Source organism: Spinacia oleracea, chromosome 3, assembly GCF_020520425.1.
Source record: "Spinacia oleracea cultivar Varoflay chromosome 3, BTI_SOV_V1, whole genome shotgun sequence".
Lineage (NCBI taxonomy): Eukaryota > Viridiplantae > Streptophyta > Magnoliopsida > Caryophyllales > Amaranthaceae > Spinacia > Spinacia oleracea.
The window spans coordinates 155,892,347-155,915,680 of NC_079489.1; the positions used below are offsets into that span (position 1 = coordinate 155,892,347).

At 35.4% G+C, this 23,334-nt stretch overlaps 2 protein-coding genes across 5 annotated transcripts; one reads left to right on the top strand and one right to left on the bottom strand.

The window, feature by feature from the left end:
• Positions 1 to 4,231: 4,231 nt before the first annotated feature.
• Positions 4,232 to 10,853, top strand: LOC110789203 (aldehyde dehydrogenase family 3 member F1). The gene is made up of 10 exons (XM_021993848.2): positions 4,232 to 4,499; positions 6,636 to 6,704; positions 7,379 to 7,475; positions 7,586 to 7,792; positions 8,018 to 8,142; positions 8,948 to 9,052; positions 9,165 to 9,337; positions 9,423 to 9,513; positions 10,078 to 10,227; positions 10,353 to 10,853. Exons 1-10 carry the CDS (start codon positions 4,302 to 4,304, stop codon positions 10,602 to 10,604), a joined length of 1,467 nt encoding a protein of 488 aa, XP_021849540.1. The 5' UTR covers positions 4,232 to 4,301; the 3' UTR covers positions 10,605 to 10,853.
• On the bottom strand, positions 10,707 to 22,878 carry LOC110789202 (ABC transporter C family member 8). Of its 4 annotated transcripts, none has more exons than XM_056841008.1 (13): positions 21,592 to 22,878; positions 19,377 to 19,564; positions 17,622 to 19,266; positions 15,932 to 16,252; positions 15,776 to 15,862; positions 14,777 to 15,376; positions 14,465 to 14,629; positions 14,080 to 14,374; positions 13,689 to 13,903; positions 12,671 to 12,976; positions 11,909 to 11,972; positions 11,564 to 11,803; positions 10,707 to 11,157 (listed from the first exon to the last, which is right to left on the bottom strand). In XM_056841008.1, exons 3-13 carry the CDS (start codon positions 19,056 to 19,058, stop codon positions 11,027 to 11,029), a joined length of 3,861 nt encoding a protein of 1,286 aa, XP_056696986.1. In that variant the 5' UTR covers positions 19,059 to 19,266; positions 19,377 to 19,564; positions 21,592 to 22,878; the 3' UTR covers positions 10,707 to 11,026. The 4 variants fall into 4 exon arrangements, with proteins under 4 accessions (XP_056696986.1, XP_021849538.2, XP_056696984.1 ...); XM_021993846.2 differs by lacking the exon at positions 21,592 to 22,878 and adding an exon at positions 20,469 to 20,585 and having other exon boundaries at positions 10,707 to 10,792; positions 11,060 to 11,157; positions 17,622 to 19,564; XM_056841006.1 differs by lacking the exon at positions 21,592 to 22,878 and adding an exon at positions 20,469 to 20,585 and having other exon boundaries at positions 17,622 to 19,564.
• Positions 22,879 to 23,334: the final 456 nt, after the last annotated feature.

Sequence of the window (23,334 nt, forward strand, 5' to 3'; positions counted from 1 at the left end):
CTCTATCTTCTTTTATCAACATGCATGGTGCACATGTACACTCGTACGTAATATTTGTTGTTTGGAAAGACTATAATTCCTCCAATTTTTTATACTCGCAACATTTGTGTATTTTACACTATTTACATATTCTATTTTGACTGTTGTTGATGATTTATACGTAAGATAAAACATATATAATCATGTAGGATCTTGTTAGATTCGTCTCAATTTGCATTTTCAAAATATTAACTTTTTATAATTATTTAATTAATGATCAAAGTTTTGCATAAGCATGCATGAAAGTTATCAACGTTGCAAGTATTAAAAATCGGAAGAAATATATGTTTCAACATAATTTTTTTCTATGATTTTTTTTTAATATTACTGATATGGTATGACCTTATCTGGACCGCTTTAATAGATTTTCACAAAAATAAGCAATAAGCAACAAAAAATAAGGGGGCATAGAACGTCTCTTTTGTACTCGATCCCTTAAATTATGGAATTTATTTTCTTACATACAAATTCAAGAACATTGCAAAAACTACTGGACATAGTTCATGACTGACCTTTGCCCCCGTGCAAAAAAAAAATCGAAAATTGCTTGACCTTTGCTCAATTGCTCCCAAAATATCATCTTCACCTATTTCAAATGGGTTAATAAAATATATCCTTTGGTTCATTATTTTATTAACTCAAGTCTTGTCAGATCAATTTTGTTTTCAAAAGGTCTTGCGCGCATAAGGTGTACAATAAATTTATTGTACACCAAGATAACTTTTATGCAGTTTGTTGTAATTTTAACCTAGTTTTTTGTAACTTTATATTATAAAAATAAAAAGTTGATAGATAAATATTTTAAAGGATTAAGTGATTAATTTAACATATTATTAGTGATATCGAAGAAATAATTGTTATTAATATAAAAAAAATTATCACTAAAAAATAGATAACTTTTACATATATCAATGTAACTTTAAAACATTTTTAGTCAACTTTTACCCCGTATACAATATTTATTGTACACCACTTGTAAATAAGAATTTGTGTTTTGTTTTACCACTGGGATACTCTAAGGCCGAAAGAAAAGATTTTCAGAGGAAAAAAATACAATTTTAAATTAGTTTTTCTCTTAGGTTCCGTTTAGTAGGGAGTAAAACATTATAAAGGAAATGCTTTTTCTCGTTTGTATCATTTTACGTTGTTTGGTTTGGCAGGTGATTAATAATAATTTTTCATAACTCTTTCAAAGGTGGTAAACATTTTTCATTTAAAAAGAATAACCAATTTTCCATCTTTTCTTCCTTACCTCCATCTTCCTTCTTCCCATCAATCTTCACCCATATTCTCTCATTTTTCTTTTTATTATTAATTTTCTTGTAAGGAATCAAACAAAAGAAATCTAATTTCGAATTGTATTTTTCCATGAAATATTTTTCACTGAAAAAGTTTTATGCCAAACCAATAGAGCCTTAATGCTTACACAATAGATCAACATCCTCAATTTTTTGACTCATTATCCACCAACGCATCATACATCTCATCTTAAGCCTTGGTAAAAATAATAATAAAAAAGAAAAAAAAAAAGAAAAAAAGAAAAAGAAAAGAGGTTTGCATCATCTAATTAATCTATACCTAGTCTATACTTTCTGTACCTAGTAGCAGGGGCGGATCCAGGAATTTATATATGGGAGTCCAAAAAAATTATAATTTTATTTCCTTTTAGTGGCTTAAAGTCGAAAGGTAAATAATCGAAATATTATAAACGCCTTAATAAAATATGTAGAGAATTTAAGAACTTTAATTTTAGGTTTTCATAACTATAAAACTCAATACATAGTCCAGATTATAACAAAAACTTGACGCGATTTCAATTTAAAATGAAAACGAGTTTTTCATACTTTGAAGGAGATACTTTATTAAAATAATTGACATTATAAATCTATATACGAAGTAATTAATTAGACCTCTAAAAAGTTCAAAGTAACATGCAACTATAAGTCTATAAAAGTGAAGTATTACATACATTATTAGAAGTATATCTTATGGAAATTCCGAAAAAAATTCAAAAAAATAACACTACTATTTATTTATTGGGTTTTTATAAAGCAAAATCATGAATTATTATAGAAACAAAAACAATAAAAAGAGAAGAAGAAGAAACGACTTACAAAGAAAAAAAATGAAGAATTTAGAGGATCAACGAATGACAAATAAAGTTAAAAGAAATTGTAAAAAATAGGATCAACGAATGACAAATAAAGTTAAAAGAAATTGTAATAAATATCCTAGATGGGTTGCGAACCCAGGTTGGTTGGTTAAAATACAAATCAAGGAACCAATAAGCCAAATTTATTTCATTGTCATTATTGCAGGTTCATTAGATATATTTTAACTATTTTAAGTGCAATTAATTACCTAACATTAATTTAGCAATTTTTTTTGGAAAATAATGGGGGTCCGTTTGGACCCCTCCGGGGTCAAGTAGGTCCGCCCCTGCCTAGTAGTATTTAAAAAGGAAAATCATAGACAATTAAGTGACATGTGTTATCTCCTCCTTTTATCCATCAATTTGTTTGTTTTTCTTTTTTCAAATTTTCTTTAGTTGTTTGCTACTCCCTCCGTATTTATTTAAGAGATGCACTTGTCTTTACCGACCGTATTTATTTAAGAGATACACTTGTCATATTTAGTAACTTATCAACCCCACCATCTAATTAAATAATACATCTAACTTACACTATGACTCACCATCCTATTAAATAAATAATTTTAGAAATTCACCCACCTCCCACCCCCAAAATGACATGGTCTCCGGCCACTTGTTTACTTATTAAAATATTTTACCTAAATCCACTTGCTTTATTATTTTATTGCATTCAATTCTTTTTCTTAACACCCGTGCCTGTTCAAGTGTATCTATTAAATAAATACATAGGGAGTACTTCGTATATTTTACAAATCCAACGTCTCTTCCACTTCATCTTCTTTATTCAACATCAATTCATTATTTAATTCACATATACATTCAACATCTTCCACTCCATCTCCATCTTTAACGCACTCAATATTAATTCACTATATTTGAAAATAAAAAATAGAAAGATAACAAGATTTCATATCTGTAATTAGCTTTGAAAAAGAAAGAGGAAAGTGAAGGGGGACACAAGGGAAAAGAGAAAGACAATATTCCAATTTCCATATCAAAATGAGATAATAATTCAATAAATTACGAAAATGAAAGTAGTATTGGCACCTAATAACTTATATATACGTAGTACGATCGAAGAAGCATTAACATTATAACTGACAATAACAGTTCATCTAACTAGTTGATTTATTTATTTATTTTATTTTTATTTTTTGATGTAGGCTGAATATTACATAAAATAGAGAGTTTTACACAACTACACACTAGATTCTAAAACAAAACTAAGATCTTTATAAACCATTACACATATTAAACCAACAAAGTACACATGAATAAAATATTTATTGATTCAAGCAAGTGGTCAAACGTGTAACAATAATATTTTGGTTATTTTCACCAAAAAATAATAATATATGTACTACATATTAAAAGACGTTTACAAGAAAGTATACGTGACATGTGGCGCTTTTATGGATCGTTCTCTCTAAGTGATTTGCACATACGTACAAAAAATGTCAAACATAGTTTGCATAAGGTTTGAACTTTGAACCCCTGACATTAAGTTTAAACAATAAATCTTTTACCACTAATCTATTCTTTGTTTCATTTTATCATTAATTAACCCGTGACATTTGCGTCAACTAAATCTTGTTTGAAATGAGGCGAAATATTCCACTTTGAAATGAGGGATGGATGAGATTAATTTGAACCCGGACCTTTATGTCACGTTGGCTCCAATACCATATTAGATGACCAATGTAACCTAGAATGGGAACATATACCATTTGGATCCGTCCTTAATAGTAAGAATCTAAAGATTAAAGATCTGCATACAATAAGTTAACGATTCGAATTTATAATGCTCTTATGACTCGTTCACACCAGAATTAGATGGACTAGTAATACTTGAGCCTAACATGCACAAATTAATGCACAATCCTTATCCGATCATCTCTACAAATACGGACCAACTACATATATTCACACCAATAAATCCATAATTAACCATGAAGATTTGTTTTTATGGTCACGTTGGTTTGGCCCCCACTTATTTAATGTCCTCATTTAATTAAGTTAGTTGGAAATTTGCGGTATTTCGTGTACTCAACGGTTGATATATTTGTATGCCAACAATTGAGTTTTTAGTGGCAAAATAAGAACAATAATAATGGACGAAATAATATCATCAGAAAGGTTATTAGGAGAGTTAAGGGAAACCTTCAAATCTGGAAAAACAACAAGTTTTGAATGGAGGAAAACACAACTACAAGCTCTTTTAAGGTTGCTTGAAGAACAAGAAAACAAGTGTTTTCAAGCACTTTTTGATGATGTTGGAAAGAGCAAAGTTGAAGCTTTCAAGGATGAGGTTTTATTCTTTTTTTTTTTTTTCCTTTTTTTTTCTTTTCTTCGCAAATTACTGTGCAAATGAAAAAACGACAATTAAAAAGAAAAGCATAGATTTTTATCTACTTTTATTAGTTTTTCCTTTGTGGACTAGGAGGATTAATTGGAGTACGAAAATTGATAAGTTTTGTAATTGAATCAAACATTCATTACATTGATCGACGTGAAATTTTGTTAAAATAGTTTTAAATGTTTACTGACAATCTCTAAAGATTTTGGGGACTGTGTTTATCTTTGAAGTTTTAAATGTCACTGACGATCTCTAAAGATCTTTTATTATTTTAAACTTTTTTATGGTGTGAATGAGCAGAGAATATAAATTAACAAATGGGGGCGTGGGGATTCAAACATAAGATTCTATTGTAATTAGCCGACAATATAGAACACCTTGAAAATCCGAGATAAATCTATTTGTAGTATGTGTTTATAAGTGGTAAATTTTGTCTATTTGTAGCATGTGTTCATAAGTGGTAAATTTTTTACTCACTCCGTCTCTTAATATTTGCTCCGTTTGACTTCTCGGTCTCCAATAGGAAAAATATCAAGTGACTGAGAGAGTAGTGAATAACAATCGAATCTTATTTACAGAGTTTTTTTTTTAGCCTTTCTTTCCATTTTTTGTTACATTATGATCAGATTTCTGGACATTTCAGTTTCTAAAACTGTCATTGCTAAAATGGGAGAAGTATTTATTTCATCCCAGTTTTTTTTTTAATGCAAAAGTAGAAAATATATTAAAATGAGGCGATGAAGGCCTCAATAAATTCATCCCAGTTCATGTGGACAGACTGGTCTATTTGTTTGTTGCAAATTTTAGTCATTTTTTCAGTGAAAAGTGGTATGGGCCGTATGGGGGTATGGGTGCGGGTATGGGTATGGGTGCGGGTATGGGTATGGGTATCCCAACCTATGTAATGTGGATCCCTCACAATTTCACACTCTGTTTTCACGGACCGTGCTTACACTTATTGTGATATGGGCCATTTCATTTTTACTCATAAATAAGATTAATACCAATGTGAACAAAAAAGACCTATATTCTCGATTATAGATGGGTATTAGGGTTGAGCATGGGTTGGGTATCCGAACCAATAGCATTATCGGATCGGGTAGCCGATAATCAATAAGGCTAAAACTGATATCCATGAACCGAACCGTTAAGTTCGTGTACCCGGATACTCAAACTTTCGGATCGGATATCGGGTATGATATCCAATTGAAAAAAAATAGACTTTATAACTAGTTATTGTAATATCATTCAACACTAAACACCAACATTAACACATGATTTTGACTACATTACTAATGAAATTAGAATATAGTCAAATTATATATTGATTATTAACATTTAGGATTTTGAGCTCTTCGGAAAAAATATTTAAATTGGTAAAAACTTAATAAAAGTGCTTAGCGGATCGTTATCGGGCACCCGTTATTTATAAAATGATATCCGTAACCATATCCAATAACCAAAATTCGGATAGTATACTCGAACCGGTAACCATATCGGTTCGGGTACCCACTTTTTCGGATAGGATACCGGTTCAGGTTTTTGTTTTTTCGGATAGTTTTGCTCAGCACTAGTATTTATAATTAAAAATGGCTTAAAGATGTCTTTGGGCCGTGCTTTGGGCTTGAATAGATCCAACCCACTAGCTATTTTCCGTGCCGAAAGTTTTAGAAGAGCGGTTCATGACACAGTCCTAATTCACGTGCCTAAGTTTTTCTTTTTGGTGCGAATGAGACATAAGGAAAATATAAATTACAAATGGGGGCAGAAAAATTGGAATTTATGACCAGTACACAAATCCTCAGTCTTAAACACTAGGCCAAGACATCTTTGATTGACGTGCCTAAGTATAATTTTACGTGTTTTATCGTATCGGTTCGTGTAATACTGCAGTCTTATCATGTTTTTCCCTAAAAATATGGTTCAAGCATATCCCACAACCTCCATTCCGTGCCATGTTTTTTTCCCATAGTGGGTCGGGTTATTTCATGGAGGGCCCGGCCCAATACCATAATTAGTCACAACTTACCTCTCTTTGGCCATTTTGGACTGATTGTGATACTTTAATTTTATTTGAACCGTTGATAGGTTGGACCTGCAAAGAAAGCTGTCGTTCATGCTTTGAGTTGCTTAAAGGAGTGGATGACTCCTAAAAAGGTCAGTTTTTTTTTTTACTATAACATCAAGTCTATCGTATACATATCTTAATGTTAACCACTAGGCGGCTAAGACATCTTTGGTTATTATAAACTTAATTACCTTAAATGTACACGAGCTTGTTCATCGTAAGTAATTTGATTGGTAGTTTGGTAAATTCTCGTAAAAGATTGTTTGATTAATTCGGTAAACTAGGAATAAGTAAAAAACAATTGATGAAAAACTATAATGGTTTTATAAAAGACTGTCTGACAGAAAACTTACTCGTAAAATAATTGGGAATATGCTCCTCCGTATAATCTAAACGACAATTGACTAATCGTAAAATAATTGTGAATATGCTCTGTAATATAATTGTCGCATTATTGACTAATGTGTGCGTATGACATGTGTTATAACACTAAGCTTCACTATCACTTCTAAGGGTGAGATCGAAATAAAACAAAGGTTATTGACTTGTAATGAGCTAGTAAGAAATGAAGGGGCAATGTTCAAATGGCTATCAAGGGGGCAAATGCAAATAAAATACAAGAAAATAAGAAAAAGATTGTCCTAAAACTACAAAAAGAAAATAGTCACCGAATAAAATGTCTTTGTCCTCCCCAAAAGTAAGTGATACATGGATAGATGACATAAATTTCCTTAGAGTTTTAATAATATATATTATTATGCAGGTTGGAATGAGATTACTGTTATATCCCTCCAAAGCAGAAATAGTACCAGATCCATATGGCCTTGTTCTGATTATGACATCTTGGAACTACCCTTTAGGTCTGTCTGGGCGGCCGTCTGGCATTACAATTGTTGATTCTCCATTAATACCTTGTCAATTAATTGTTGAAACAATAATTAACTGATATTGGTTTAATAATGATGATTAGATTTGGCATTGGAACCTTTGATTGGAGCTATAGCTGCCGGAAACGTGATCGTCGTAAAACCCTCAGAGCTAGCACCGGCAACCTCCTCGTTTCTTGCTAACACCGTTCCTCTATACTTGGACAACACCGCGATTAAGGTCATTGAAGGAGGACCGGAGGCTAGTCAACAACTTTTGCAGCAGAAATGGGACAAGATTTTCTACACCGGTGAGTTTCGTGTTATTGAAGAAATGTTACTCACTCTGTCTCATTTCACTTGCTCCATTTGACTAATTTTTGTGAGAGCTTTTTAATCAAACTGCTCCATTTGACCAATTTTTTTGTGAGAATTTTTTTTTTTTGGCAAAATAAAACAAGTAAAATGAGACAGAAAGAGTATTAGATAATAATTTTGCTAAAACAAATTAAGTATGGTGAACTTAATTTGACCAGGGAGTCCAAAGATTGGTCGAATAGTGATGACAGAAGCTGCTAAGCATTTAACCCCTGTGACTTTAGAGCTAGGTGGGAAGTGCCCCTTGATCTTTGATTACTCCTCAATATCCTCAAATCTCAAGGTACGTATTCTCTCAGTCCCTTATTGTTTGTCCCAATCAACTAAATGTGCCTTATTTAGGTGAGTGAAATTGAGAAGAGATAATAAAGATAATGATGCAAAATGTATTTAATTCAAGAGTAAAGTTGTGATCCCATTTAAAGATGGTTGTGGCTTTGTGGGCCGTGCTAGCCGTGCTACGGGCCGAGCCCACTGGTTGTGGGCCTGAAGTTATGAACGAGTCTAGCCCACGCCAAGCTCTCTTATAACGTGATGGACCAGAATGAAAATTTAAAAAATGCAGCCAGGTCCACGTGCCGTCGGGCCGGACCATCTTGCCCATGCCTAATTTTTACTCAATTTAGGGAACTTTGTCTTGTCATAATCCAAAAAATGCAACCTAGACCCAAGAGCTCGTGCTTGTGCTGGGATGGGCTTTTCTGTGCCCATGTCTGGTTGTGTTTTTTTGTGTAGGGTCAATCCGGTCCAGTGTCATCTTTAGCGTCGTTATCATTTTAATAACGAGAAAATATTTTGAAAAACGGATCAAAATAGCAAATGAGACAAACAAAAAGGGATAGAGAAGTATATTACAACGACAAACATAATTTGAATTTACAAAATAAATAAATACTATAAAAGTCGTGCTAGGCCTTATTCTATTCACTTGGTTTATACATAACATTTTTTACTAGTTAAACTACTTTTTTTTATTGATTCACTAGTGTTTTTGTTGATTTTTACCGAATGAGATTGATCAATTTCCTCAATTTTGATGACTAATGTGTTATAATTGTTGATTTGTTGAACTCCACAAAATATTCAAGGTGGCTCTTAGAAGGCTATCATCTGCTAAATGGGGCGCTTGCTGCGGGCAAGCTTGCATCTCTATAGATTATGTGCTCGTGGAGGAGAAGTTCACGTCCTCATTGGTTATATATACATTTCTTTCATATTAATTCGTATACAACCTCCGTTTCTAAATAATTGCACCATTTTGACTTATTATCGTCATTTAATTAGTACAATTGTTGTACTTTTTAGATCGACATGTTGAAGACATTGGTAAGACGTCTTTATGGGGAGAACATAGAGACCTTGGGAAGCATTAGCAGGATCGTTAACAAGCGTCACTTTGACAGAGTATGTAACTATCTTAAGGATCCGGCGGTGGCTGCTTCAATTGTGCTTGGGGGATCATACGACGAAAAGAGATTGTATATTTTCTCCTCAACTAATTCATAAGAATTCATAAATAGGAAGTTTTTTTTTGTGTAGTAACAAAGTTGTTCACACTTGCAGGCTTATTGAGCCAACAATCCTTCTGAATCCCCCACTTGATTCTGCGGTCATGAACGAGGAGATTTTTGGCCCAATTTTGCCAATAATTACTGTAAGTATATTATACAGTTATATACTTCCTCTATTCTTATTTACAGGACACAATTGGATTATTGTCGATCACTATTCACACAAGTTCCTTTGATTTCGTTTTGTGATTTATGCATAAGAAAAAACAGAGTCGTGTGGGGTCTTATTAAATTCGTCTCAATAAATATTTTTTAAATATCAACTTTCTATAATTTTTTGTTATCCATAATGGAAGATATTGATGTTTGAAATCGTGCATTGGCAAACGTGCCTAAATAATTGTGTCGTTTAAAAAAGAACAGAGGAAGTATAATCTTATTGCTCCCTAGATGAGAAAAAACTCCCAAATGATCGAGTGCTAAAAGGTGGTGTATGAATTACTGTAAAGCTTTTTAAGGCTCTGATACCACACCATGTTAGACTAGAGATGACTCAGATTATAGAGGGGATTTATTGAAGATTATATTTCCGTTCTTTTCTTCTTTCTCCTCTCACATCTCAATCATCTCAGCTATATTCTAATTTCAACAAATGATAAGTGTTTTGTGTACTCTTGTATGGAGCTTTCTAATAAAATGTGAAACAGGTGAAAAACATTCAAGAAAGTATTGACTTCATCAATACGAGGCCGAAGCCACTTGCTCTCTATGCATTCACACACAATGATGCTTTCAAAAAGCGGATAGTCTCAGAAACCTCCTCCGGAAGCTTGGTTTTCAATGACGTAATGATTCAGGTAATGCTCACGATCTCGAATCTTAAGTACTTATAAGTACTACAACTAATTATGATATCGTAAACAATTGTTGTGTGTTTTCAATAATTAACATATGGTACTTGTTTGGTTGATGTTTCTTGTAGTATATTTGCGAGGAGCTACCATTCGGAGGAGTAGGGCAAAGCGGGATGGGAAGATATCACGGCAAGTACTCTTTTGATGCGTTTAGCCATGAGAAATCCGTGTTGTACCGAGGCTACTTTCCTGATCTATCTGCGAGGTATCCTCCATGGAACGGGTTCAAGATGGAGTTTTGTAGGCTAGGTTACAAAATCGACTATATCAACCTTCTTCTTCTCTTGCTTGGCCTCAAAGGACATCCCAAAGATGACTAATACAGTTGGAAAGAATACATATGTTTTTATTTGTTGTATGACTTTCACTACCCACTTGCATTTATTTATGCAGTTTGTATGTTGTATTAATGTGCTCATGTATCATTATCATTACCTTCATTGCCTTCAGAGTGGATCCGAAAACAAGCAGGTTAAGGGAGAGGAGTTGGATGTAATCAACCTTACCCCTGCAATTACGATTACAATTACAATTACAATTACAATTACAGAGAGGTTGTTTTCCATTTACTAATGTGCTCGTGTACTTGAATTAAATGTTTGCTAATTCTGCAGTTATTGTAAAGAAAATTCTTTGAAACAACTAGCTAAGAGTAGAAGTATACTATAGCATGAAGTTGTTTTTCCAAGCTTGATGTGCCTTAAAAACATGACATTTTGCTATTTGTCTATGAATGTTGTCACTAGTCATTGCCGAGTTTATGGGAGGAGCTAACCTTGCAGTGCAGGCTGGACCAATATTCAGCAACAAGGTTAGAAAACGCCGAATTGCACTGCATCAGTTTAGAGGGTTCATCATACTCCACCACCTCACCTACACAAGTTAGATCAATATTCAACATCGGTTTAGAGGGTTCATCATAAAGTTAGTAGGTTCAAGTTCAACGTCTTCAAAAACCTTAGGTGTCCGATTTTCAGCTGTAATGTTGTTCATGCTAACAAATAGACCTGGTTACTGGACAGGGTAGCCCGGTAGATATAGGGTTCGGGTCATGTTAATAGGGTTCTTATTAGGAAGGGCTCTGATTGGACATGACCTTTATTAGACAGGGTCAATATAGGGCCAAACTTATAACTCAATAATTTTGAAAACTAGCTTTAACCCGTCCATTACTGACCCTTTCATTACCTGACCCACTTTTGACCCGCACCAACCCTGACCCGACCCACACAATAACCAGGTGACAAATGAGTGAAAGAAAATATGAAGCATATCATACCATTAGAGAGAACCATGACCATGTCACTGTCTGTTACAGTCGGGACCCTGTGCGCAACCGTTATTACAGTGCATTCACAAAATTCTTCTCTGATGATTTTCTGAAGGACTGCATCAGTCTCAGAATCTATAGAAGCCGTGGCCTCGTCTAACACCAGAATTTTGTTCCTTCTCAAGAGGACTCTCCCTAGACAAAATAACTGGCGCTGTCCCATGCTCCAATTTTCGCCTTCATCACCAACTGCGAAGAAGAGATGATATGGTTTTGATTAAACACGCGATATTTGAATCTGATGTATAAGTAGAAAAATAACTCCATTTTAACAGTACTTGATATAGAACTAACCTAATGAGTCAAGCTGATTCTGAAGGCTGCTCACTGTAAGCCTAAGTTGACACTTCTCCAGTGCCTACATACCAAAATGATGAATAGATTTAGAGGAGCTTGTAATTTTTTTCTATCTTGTGAGAAAAGACCTTTTGTATCACACTTTTGTGAAAAAACGCACCTTATACGTTACTCTGTAATAGTTTTTACTAAACACACCTTGATGTCGGATTTCGACCAAAAAGTCAAGTTCTCGGACATTAATTTCCACTTTTTACTTCCAAATATATACTTGTATTACACTATTAACAATTATCATAGAAACCGGCGCACATAGTTGGAAGGAATAATTGGAAATAAATGCTTGAAAACTGACTTTTAGGTCGGAATCAGACCTTAGGGTGTGTTTGTTAAACAATATTAACATAAAAGGTGTTTTCTCACAAAAATAAAATCAAAAACTATTTTTTTTAGAGGTGGTCAAAATTTGGGTCGGGCCGTGCTTTAACACAAAACTCATGACCTAACCCATAAATTTGGTACGGACTTTTCGACCAAAACGGGGTTTTAGGGGGGGCTCGGGCTTTGGTCTAAAAAAGTATATTTGAGGTTGCCCAAACCCGCAGGTTTTTAGGGTCGGGTCAACGGGCCGGGTTAAAGTTGACCGGGACTAGTTTTTTGTTGAAAAAAAGTGGGACATAAAAGGGGTTTTCTCACAAATTCGTCTTTGAAAATCGACATAGTAGAAGAAATGTTGTGTCTTAGGATACAAGAACTTACCTCCCATATTTGAGCATCAGAGTATAGACCAAGAGGGTCCATGTTAGATCTAATGCAACCTCGAAAGAGAGTTGGTTCTTGAGGAATGACACTGAGTTTAGTCCTTAAATCTTTGAGTCCAATTCTGCAAATGTTTACGCCATCTATACAGATTGTTCCGCTGTGAGGCTCTACTAACCGAAACAATGCACTTATCAGTGTTGTTTTCCCACTTCCTGTTCTTCCCACGATTCCTACTCTTGTACCCTCTTTGAAAACACAAGTGATTCCCTTGAGTACGAGTGGAGCACTTTGCTGGTATTTTATCTGAAACCGTGAAACAACACAGACAACATCAGAACATAATTCAGCACTTTGGTATCACTGAAAATGTTAATTAGAGTAGCATAAACCTGATCAAAACGGGACGGGACACAACCAAAAACGTAGGCCGGATCATCTTGAGCCCGTCCCAAAAATTATGGGTTTTGGTGTCTTGGGCCTGACCCGACCCGATTTGGTTTTTGGACAACTCATAATTGGAATTTCAGTTATAAAACTGGCCCGGACTGCAAAACCTGTCACTTTTTGCCCGAAATATCGTTTTTTGGGTAGAAAAAATAGGCCCGAAGTATGACCCAACCCATCCTAATATAATGGGCAGATTTTTTTGGTTGTGGCCCAACCCGCATTTTGATCAAGTCTAACAACTTATGCCAATTATATAGGGCCAGGTAGGGCCAAACTTCATGTCGGTCTTTTCTGCACAAAAGCCTATATTTCAAGCCAAAAGTAGCGGGTTTTTTGGGCCATTTTTGAACCGGGCCAATTTCATAACTCAAAATTCAATTTGTAGTTGGAAATAACCAGTCATATTTTTTTTAAATCGGACCGGACTTGAAAAACAAGCCTAAAAATCTGCCCAAAACCCACTGTTTTGGATCGGGTCAGGTCGGGCTGAGTATAATCAGGTCTAGAGTAGCATAAGCCAAGATAAAAGGACTGAAAAAGTTCCTTCCACTTTTTTGCTCATACGTACCTTGAGATCTTGTAGCTCAACCCTACCCTTTGAAGGCCAAGAAGATGGAGGTCTATTATCTTCAACGACAGTTTGAGGCTCGGGTTCTATGTTCATGAACTGTTTAATTCTTTCAACTGAAACGATGTAGTTTGATATGTTACAGTACCACTGTATCATGAAGGCGTAGATGCCCTTCAATGACAAAGCATAGGAAAGAGAAAGCCCCACAAATCCTGCAAAACAACAACCAAAAACAAAGAATAAACTCTACTATGTAGGCACAAAATGCAATCTTGTAAGACCCTATTCTTTTTGGCTGAATTTCAGGACTTTTCGGTTCAGTTCAGTTCAGTTCAGTTCAGCTCAAAAAAACAGGGCCTAAGTTAATAAATAGTACTTTGTATACTACCTGGGGGAACGGAACCCTTAGGAAGTATAATGAACAGAAAAGCAGCTGTAAAGAGTGTCATATTCTGAAGAGCCTCAATTCTTAAAATCAACCATTCCATAGCCGTGTTTGAGTAGAAGAAAAGCTTTGCATCAGTATCGACAAGTTTCAGGTAGTTGTCGAAAAACTGGTCTACTTTTTTGAATGCCCTAATAGTTATCATTCCTTGAGATGCTTCAGCTGCATAGTTCATGATCGGTGCCTTTGTGGTTCCATTTATACGTATAATCTCCCTTGCAGAAGCTTGATACTGAATCTGAAGTATTTTGAAGCGAAGAATGTCAATAAAAAATTAATTGGTAAATTTAAACTACAGGACTACAGATAGTAGTTAAGGAAGCAGTACCTGAAAATATTTTGATGCTACCAGGGTAAAAACTCCCACAATGAGTACCTGCCAGGTGACCAATGCCATGACCAGAATAATCCCCGTGACCTCAATTGCAACAGACGAGACATAGGAAATTCCAAAAGGTATTTCAAAATCCAAAATGCTAAAATCTGATGATGCCTACACGGGTAAGAACATACCAGAAAAATCAGAGCAGACCAGACCAGAAAAAGCAAAAAACACTCACAGAAAACATTAAAATCAGACCAGACCAAACCAGGTGAAGAGAACAAAATCAGAAGATTAAAAAAGAAAATGTCATCTTACTCTAGTCAGTATTCGTCCAACTGGAGTTGAATCGAAGAAAAGTATAGGAGCTCTGAATATCGAATTCATGAAACTCTCGAAAAAAGCTTTGGAAGCTTTAAGACCTAGCTGAACTGTGAACAAAGACCTCAGGTGTACAAATATTATACTAAGGAAAGAAAGGCCAGCATAAACCCCTATTAGTTTACCCATGCTTAGTTCAGGGATCTGAACGGCGTAAGCCAACCAATATCTTGAAGCAGCTTGCAAAGCTACAAAACCAATTTGTGAGATCACACTTAGAATTAACACAGTTAAGCCTTTCGAGGTAGATATGTAATCCAAGTACGGCGTGTATCCTACATTCCCGACTTCTTTCTCCTCCTCTTCTGTTAGTTGTTGCGGTAAAAGTTTCGTAGGAGTGTCTTTGTTGTCGTCACAAGTGTTGGAAAACACCATTGGTCTTTCAATTGCCGCCTTGTCAAGTTCTGGTGCAATACTTGAAGGACCTAACTGTGTGACTGCCCTCTTATGAGCATTGACAAGCTTCTCAAATGTTGTTCCAGTCATCAAAAGATCCTCATAGCTTCCGCATTGTGTAACTTGACCATCTTTCAGAACCTGCGTACGCCCCCACGGCCCCACAAACACACAATTTAGATGGTTGACCATGGTGCACAGTAAGCAACTAAGCATGTTGCACCATAAGAACACAAGTACATAGCTAAAAGAACATTACCTTACGTGAAGACTGAAGACATTAATATATTTATTACCTATACTTCCAATAAAAATGAAACAATATATTGTTTTTTTATAACACAAGTGAAATAATATATCGTATGTTCTTTTGTCGCAATGTCTTGTGTACATATGTTATTTTGGTGCACCATGCTCATTGTACACTCCTGTCCATAGTCCACGAATTGTCACAAACAAGCTAAGTTTCTTTCTTTATCTTTTGAAGGAAGAAAGGACAATAAAAAATTTAAACAACAAATGTCAAAATTAATTTCATACCAGAACTTTATCAACTTGTGACAGAAACTCTACTTGATGGGTGACCAGAATCACAATCTTGTTCTTTAAAGCACCCATGACACAGTTCTGAAATACTCTCAACAGTTAGTTTTGCTTATAACTTTCCTGTAATTAAACTTGAGACAGTTTGCTCACCTTAAATAAGGCTGCTGCAGTATGCGCGTCAACTGCACTGAAAGGGTCATCAAGGAGGTAAATATCAGCATCACTGTAAACAGCTCGAGCTAGTTGAAGCCGCTGTTTCTGCCCTCCGCTCAAATTTATACCTCTTTGGCCAATCTCTGTCAGATCACCATGGCTAAAGTTCATGATATCCTTACCCAGTGCACAAGCATTGATGGCCTTCTCATACATGTTCTTGTCCATTGGCTTACCATAGCATATATTATCACGAATTGTCCCACTTTGTATCCAAGCACTTTGAGAAACATATGCTATTGATCCAAACACATCAACCTAAAGCCATGAAGTAGTGTCAGATGATCGAAAGCATTGAGGGTACAACTTAGGTTATGTTCTACTCGACTTATTTTTTACTTAGGCTCTGTTTGGCAACCATTTTCAATCACCTTAAATGAGTAGGTGCTAATAATTTAAGTCACCTTAATGATTAGGAGTGTTTGGTAGGAAGCTAAACTAAAATTTAAGGTGGATCACTTGACTGAAAACCAAACGTTAACAAGAGTAACGTTTCACATTCATTAACTGAAATTTTTTGCCTATAAAGCACATGTTGTAGACTTGTTGTTGAAGTGGTAATGGGCATAGGGTGGATGTATTTTTCAACTGTGTTTTAAAGAGTTTATCTTCTACTACTGCTCATGTTTTTATTCATTATTGGTAATCAGGGGCGAAGCCATACTCGGTTATCAAGGGGGGCCGAACACTAATTAAGCAAGTGGACTTAGCCGCTTAGGGGGGCCAGTCCAATAGAAAACTATCTAATGTTAACTTTGTTAGTCTTTTATTTAATAGGTGCGGTTGGGCCTTCAGGGGGGGGGGCCATGGCCTACCTAGGCCTTCACTATGCTTCACCCCTGTTGGTAATGGTCTGTTACTTATTTTCAGCTATATATACTTATCCAATTTTGTTTAAAAAGAAAATCACACTCATACTGTCATTTGAAATAAATACATTCGCTAATTGTTTTTTTTTTTGGGGGGGGGGGGGGGGGGGGGGGGGGTTGAATTTTAAAACAAGGCATACCATGGAAGGTTTCATCTGAAATAAATCTCACTTAATTTGAAGTACTTAAGAAATTAGTTGTACCAAACAGTTAATGTAAACTATGACCTTATCAGTTTCAGCACCCAATTTCAGGTGTTATCTTAACAGTTTCAGCTACCTTATCCGTTTAGGTTGATGTCAGCTACACAAATTCTTATTTACGTGGGGTGTACGATAAATATTGTACACCAAAGCTAAAGTTAACGTAAAATGCTTAAAAGTTACCTTTATATAGGTAAAAGTTTTCTATTTTTTAGTGATAAAATTTTTCATTTTAATACAAAATATTTCTTCAAAATCACTAATAATGTATAAAATTAATCATTTAACCCTTTAAAATGTTTATCTATCAACTTTTTTTTAATAATATAAAAGATTGAGAAAATTGGGTAAAAGTTAGAGAAAACTGGGTAAAAGTTATAATGGTGTATAATAAATTTATTGTACACCTTGTGCATGCAAGACCTAATTGTTGCCAAAAATAGCCTTATTTCAGACAAAAAAATAAGTTTATTTCACAAAAAAATAAGTTGTTTTTCAGATAAGTTCAGATTATATATATGTTCAGATAATATAAGTTCAGAAGAAACGACTTACCCTGCCAGAAATTTTGGGCATTTCACCGAGTATAGCATATAGGAGCGAAGATTTCCCAGCTCCAACAGGTCCACAGATTGCAACTTTCTCACCCGGCCTCACCTCTAAAGACAAGTCTCTCAAGGTTAATGTTGGAGATTCTGAATCCCAGCTGAAATTTCCGGCTTGTAATTTTACACTGTTCTCTTGACTTGTGAATATACTGCTTCCAACTGAATCAGTAACATCCACTTCATCGTCTAGCAGAAACTTATTGATCCTGTCAAACGACACCATTGCTTGGATCATTGAAGAGAAAACCATAGGCAACTGCACAACTGGTTCCCCCATAACAGCTAAAGTCGCAATGATAGTAAACATCGTGACAGCATCCAACGGAGCACTCCTGAAAAACGAGCAACCCCAAAAGGCCATTGAAGAAATTATCGTTGGAGATAACCAAAACAACGCGGTACAGTTAGCAACGTTATGCTGTGCATCCCTCAACCATTTAAACTCGTTATCTCGTAGTGAATTTATCAGTTTCAGGAAATGTTCTTCCCATGATTGTAACTTAATGATCTTCATACTGCAGAGGATCTCTGAAGTTGATCTAAGTCTTTTATCCTGCGCTGACATGGACTCGGCTTTGCATTCCCGAAGTCGTTTGGCAAACGGGATGTTGAATACCCCGCAGATAACGAGTGGGACCAAGGCAGGTAAAGCTCCTAATCCCACAACTCCTATAAGTATTCCTAGTGACAGAAAAAGCTGTAGTACACAATTCCAGGATGAATGAAAATACCACGCGATTTCACCCATCCGATAAGCATCCACCATAATGTAGTTAACAATCTCACCAGTGGAGTGCAGTTTTTTAGCCACAGTAGAGAGTTTCATCTGTTTGTGGAAGATAGCCACCATTAAAGCAGACCTTATTCTCATTCCTGACTTTTTCGAGTGAAAACTCCATTGCCTTTGTGATAAAGATTCAACCACCTTTACAACTACCAGACATCCTAACCAGAACAGACCTCGATACAGATCATGTTCAGTAGTATCAGTACTGCTGTCATCTGAGTATCTGATGAAAGCGTAGAGTAGTAAGGGTGAAACGACTACAGTTATCGTTCTAGTTAAAGCAAGTACCCCGTCAAATATCATCTCTTTCAAGTAAACTTTAACTAAGACTCTAATAACCAGGTTTTTTTGCTTGTTCTTTGCATCTTTGATCATCAAGGTGTCCCACTCATTGCTGAACTTCTTGTAGGCTAAATTCGCTTCATCTTCAGAAAACAGACAGGGGATGTCCTCGAGACTTAAGGGTTTCGAGTAGCCTAATTTAAGTAATGGATTAAGCCAAGTGAAGATCAAACTACTTAAGAAACTGAGCTTAACTCGGTGAGGTTGAGGTACTAATAATGACTCTGATAAACTAGAATCATGTCTTAGCATCATCACTTTGACAGCGCAAACAAACAACAAACCAGTTATCGGCCACTGCACAACATCTGAGACATGAATCTGTTCTCTTATGAGTAACTCCGCGTCTAAAACTGAGGACAGTACAAAGAAAGATGTCCACCATGTACATACTAAAACCTTGATGACCCGTCTTGATCTTTGAACGTTCAAAGACACAGCTAAGGATAACCAAACTACTCCCCTAAAAACATAAATTTGCCAAATTAGTTTCTTCACTTTCTCAGAACTTGATAGAAGGTAGTACCATGATCCTGTACTGAGATACGCGATACTAACAAGAGTGGTACATACTGTAACGATGAAAAAGAACCAGTTCCTTCTGTAACTCCTTTGGTTTTGCTCTTTGTAACAGATTGTTAGCGCAAGTACCAAATAAAAGAAGACGAGGAAGATAAGGTTGACAGCATCTATTACAGTTCTGTGAAACGAGGAAGAACCCAAATTATCAAATGTGCCTCCTTTCTCCTCAAGGAAAAGCCCTGCATATGGTTTGAAGGTGGAGTAATTAGAAACCTTTGGCTACTGAAATAACCAAGTTTACTTTCTTACATTACATAATGACCGCCTTTGATTACTTTGCACAAGTATATTATGGATTGCCTTAAACACAAACTTTTAAGTGGTGGTTTTGGTTGACATAGGCCCTGTTATGTTCACCTTACTTGCACTTACTTCAGGAAAAATAAGTTCAGATAAGATAAACTCGGAAAAAATAAGTCAGATAAGATAAGCTCCAGAAAAATAAAGGTTATTTCAAACACAATTTATAACAAAAATAAGTTCCAATAAGTTGTGATAAATGTTGAGATGATACTAGTATCTTCATTCAATCCAATTGACAATGATACTACTATCTTCATTCGATCCAATTGACAATAACACGCATATAAGCCTTATATAGGCACAGCAATAACTATAACTATGGAAGCATAATCCCATGACTAACTTAGTGGCCAGTGCACAAACCAACTAATGCACCAACACTGTCCATGGGCCATGAGCCCATGACTAATCATGTCCCTATAATTAAAGACCATTACTCCACTAGTTTGAAGCACTAAATCCAACAATAAGTTCAAATAAGATAAGTTTAGGAAAAATGAATGAAATCAGGTGAATGAAACGCTCTATTGCACAACTACACACGAATTGAAGTTAAAGTCCACAGGAAGTAGAAATCTCTACTGTTGTTTTTGTTGAGAAAAACACATCAGTCTGACTTCCTAGGAAGTTACCTACTCAGTCCCCCTCAGTAAGTAAGACTTCTAGAACTTCACGTGTTCAATCAAACAAGTTGGTGATAAAAACAGTTATCAAAAGAAATCAACCATGCAAGCTAGGATGATATGTTCATAAGTTGCATGTATAACAAAGTGAAGTTACCTAGTAAGGTGGTGAAGGGAGCCAAAGCCATGGTTTTGATTTGCGGCAAAATCATCAACATAGAGAATTTAAAATGGTGCCTACTGCTTCACTACTTATGGGATTGATGTTTGATGCCATTTTAACAATCAGACAACAGGAATAAAACTAAAAGTATTCCTACTTTTTAAAAGATGATCTTTTCTTTTGTTTTTTGTTAGTGCTATTTAGATATTTGGGTTATGACTTGAGAAATTCTTAAGTTGAACATATCAATGGAAAATTTGTAAATAATTGCTAAGTTTTCAAAAAAAATTAAGAAAATGAATTCTACTTTGACATGTATAACATTTATGGTTTTCCATGCAACATTTATCTGTAAACGTACCACGTACAACACTTGTGTTTAAAAGTACGGAGTACCACATTTATTCTCTTCGGAAACTCCTTCAACTCGTGAACGCGAAATTACTAAAATATCCCTTTTTTGTACGATTCTTCCAAAATACCCCGATACTCCATATACACTACTAGCTAGGAGTATTCGTTAAATGATGCCCGCGTTTTCTAATGCCCGCATTTCATGTGCAAAATGACGGTTTTTCCCTTTAGAAGTCCACCCCTCTCCCCTTACATTTTTTACCCCTCACCCCACAATTCCGATCGAAAACTCCGGCAGTCCAATAGTAACAATAATAATACTTCCGTTCCATAAATACCGCACCATCTTTTTCTTTACACTATTTATATTAGACGGTAGTTCATCTTTTGTGATTCATGCTAAGAAAAATTACAGTCATATGAAAACTCGTTAGATTCGTCTCGATATATATTTCAAAATATCAATTTTTATAATTTTTAATTATGCATAATTTGATATATTAAGAGTCAAAATATACGTTGGAAAACGTAAAATCAGTCATTGTGCAATATTTAAGAAACCGGGGATATAATAACATTAAACATAATAGATATTAGCAACACAGATTGTTAAATTTAAAGAAACTTGTTGAGTACAACTTCATAAGATATCCAATTATGCTTGGACTAAAAAATTGAAAAAGGGAGGTACCGCACAGCTTTTGGGCGGAGGCCACGGCGGTGCTGCACAGCTTTCTTAAAAAAAATTAGTGTAAAAACTCACCCTAGCTAGGACGACGCGGCGGATCGGCGGCGGAGGAACGTCTATGAAGGCGGAAAGGGAGGTGCGTTGGTGCTTCCCTTCTCCGGCGGCTTCTTCTTCTCTGTTTCAGGTTGGATAGCATTGGTGATGATAGATTTGCCACATCAAGTAATTATCCCCACGTTGATACACCTGATTTGCCACATCAAGTAACTCCATGGAGATAAATGTTAAATATTGCAGAGATGATGACGATGACGATGATGATGATGAATTTCCATTGTTTTCCTGAGTAAACTGTACTGAAGGTCTCTAAACTTTGCCAAAAGGAGCAGTTAGGTTCCTCAAAGTTTCAAAAGGAGCATTTAGGTCCCTCAAAATGGATGGAAAACGCTGCTTTTTGTTTTTCGTCACTAACGTCCGTTAAAATGCATTTAATAATATTAAAAATTATTAAAATAAAAGGAGAATTAATATACACGTAGATTAATGATTGAAAACAGATGATTTTGATGAAAATAAGCGTTTTCCAATTACTTAGCCTTTTCAACTTACTTTTTCAATGTGTACACGTGGAAACCTTCCAACTTCCCACGTTTTTTCTGGTTCCTTCCTAATAATGTTTTGGCGGTAATTTTTTACTGTTCCTAACCCTATTTCCCCCCTTTTCACTTCCTATTTATATGGTCCCCCTCCATTTTCACTCTCAGTTGTCTTTTTGCCATTTACTCACTCAAACACTTAAAAGAATTTGAAGTTATTACTCTGAGTTTTCTGCAAAAATGGGTTCTTGCGTATCAGGAAAGAGGACTGCTGATTCCAAGTGGGAAGGTCTCACCAGGAAGAGAACAAGAATATCAAGATGGGACGAAGGTATTTTCATTCAATTTGTCGGTTTTTTCAATAAATGTTTGCAGATGAGCCATGATAAATTAGGGCTTTTTTGTTAAGTAACTTTTTCCCAAAATTGGTGCATGCATTATCTTGATTGTGGTGTTTTATATGTTAATTTAAACAATCGTGGGCTGATTTCGCATAATTTATCAATTGAAGTTGGAATTAGGGTTTCGTCCGTTTTTACTTTCCAATATTTAATTCGAATTGATGCTTGCATGTTCTTGAAAATGGTGTTTAATATGTTAAATTATACAATTGTTGCCTAATTTGGAATTAATTTAAACTAGATTTTGTAGTAATTAGGGTTTCACTTACTGTTTTCGATTCACTTAAATGAAAAACAGAGTTTGATTAATTCGAATTGATGCTTGCATTTTCTTGAAAATGGTGTTTATTTTAATCTAGATTAAACTATTGTTTCTTAATTTAGAAGTATTTAATCTAGATTCCGTATAATAATTAGGGTTTACTTACTGTTTTATTGACTTTGGCCGTTACTTTGACTTTAGGAGCCCATGCTTTAAGGGAGGCACACCCCCTTTGCCATCATCAAGACATTCTAATCACCCAGATCTTCCATTTTCTAAAAATGATTCCACTAGGGTTTGTGCAGAGTGTGAGCACAAAGATAAAGGTTGTAAATCACTAGTGGAAAAAATACCTGTTGAGGGGGGCATTTTGGGTTTATTGAGGCGAACAAGGCCCGCTGCGACAGACGTAGCTTCAACAGCTCAGTGATCTGTTGAGGCGGGCTTTGTTCGCCTCAACAGGTGATCTGTTGTGGGGGGCTTTCAAAAGCCCGCCTCAAAAACCTCTACAGAAAGCGCGAAAATAAGGACCTGTTGAGGGGGGCATTTAAGAAGCCCG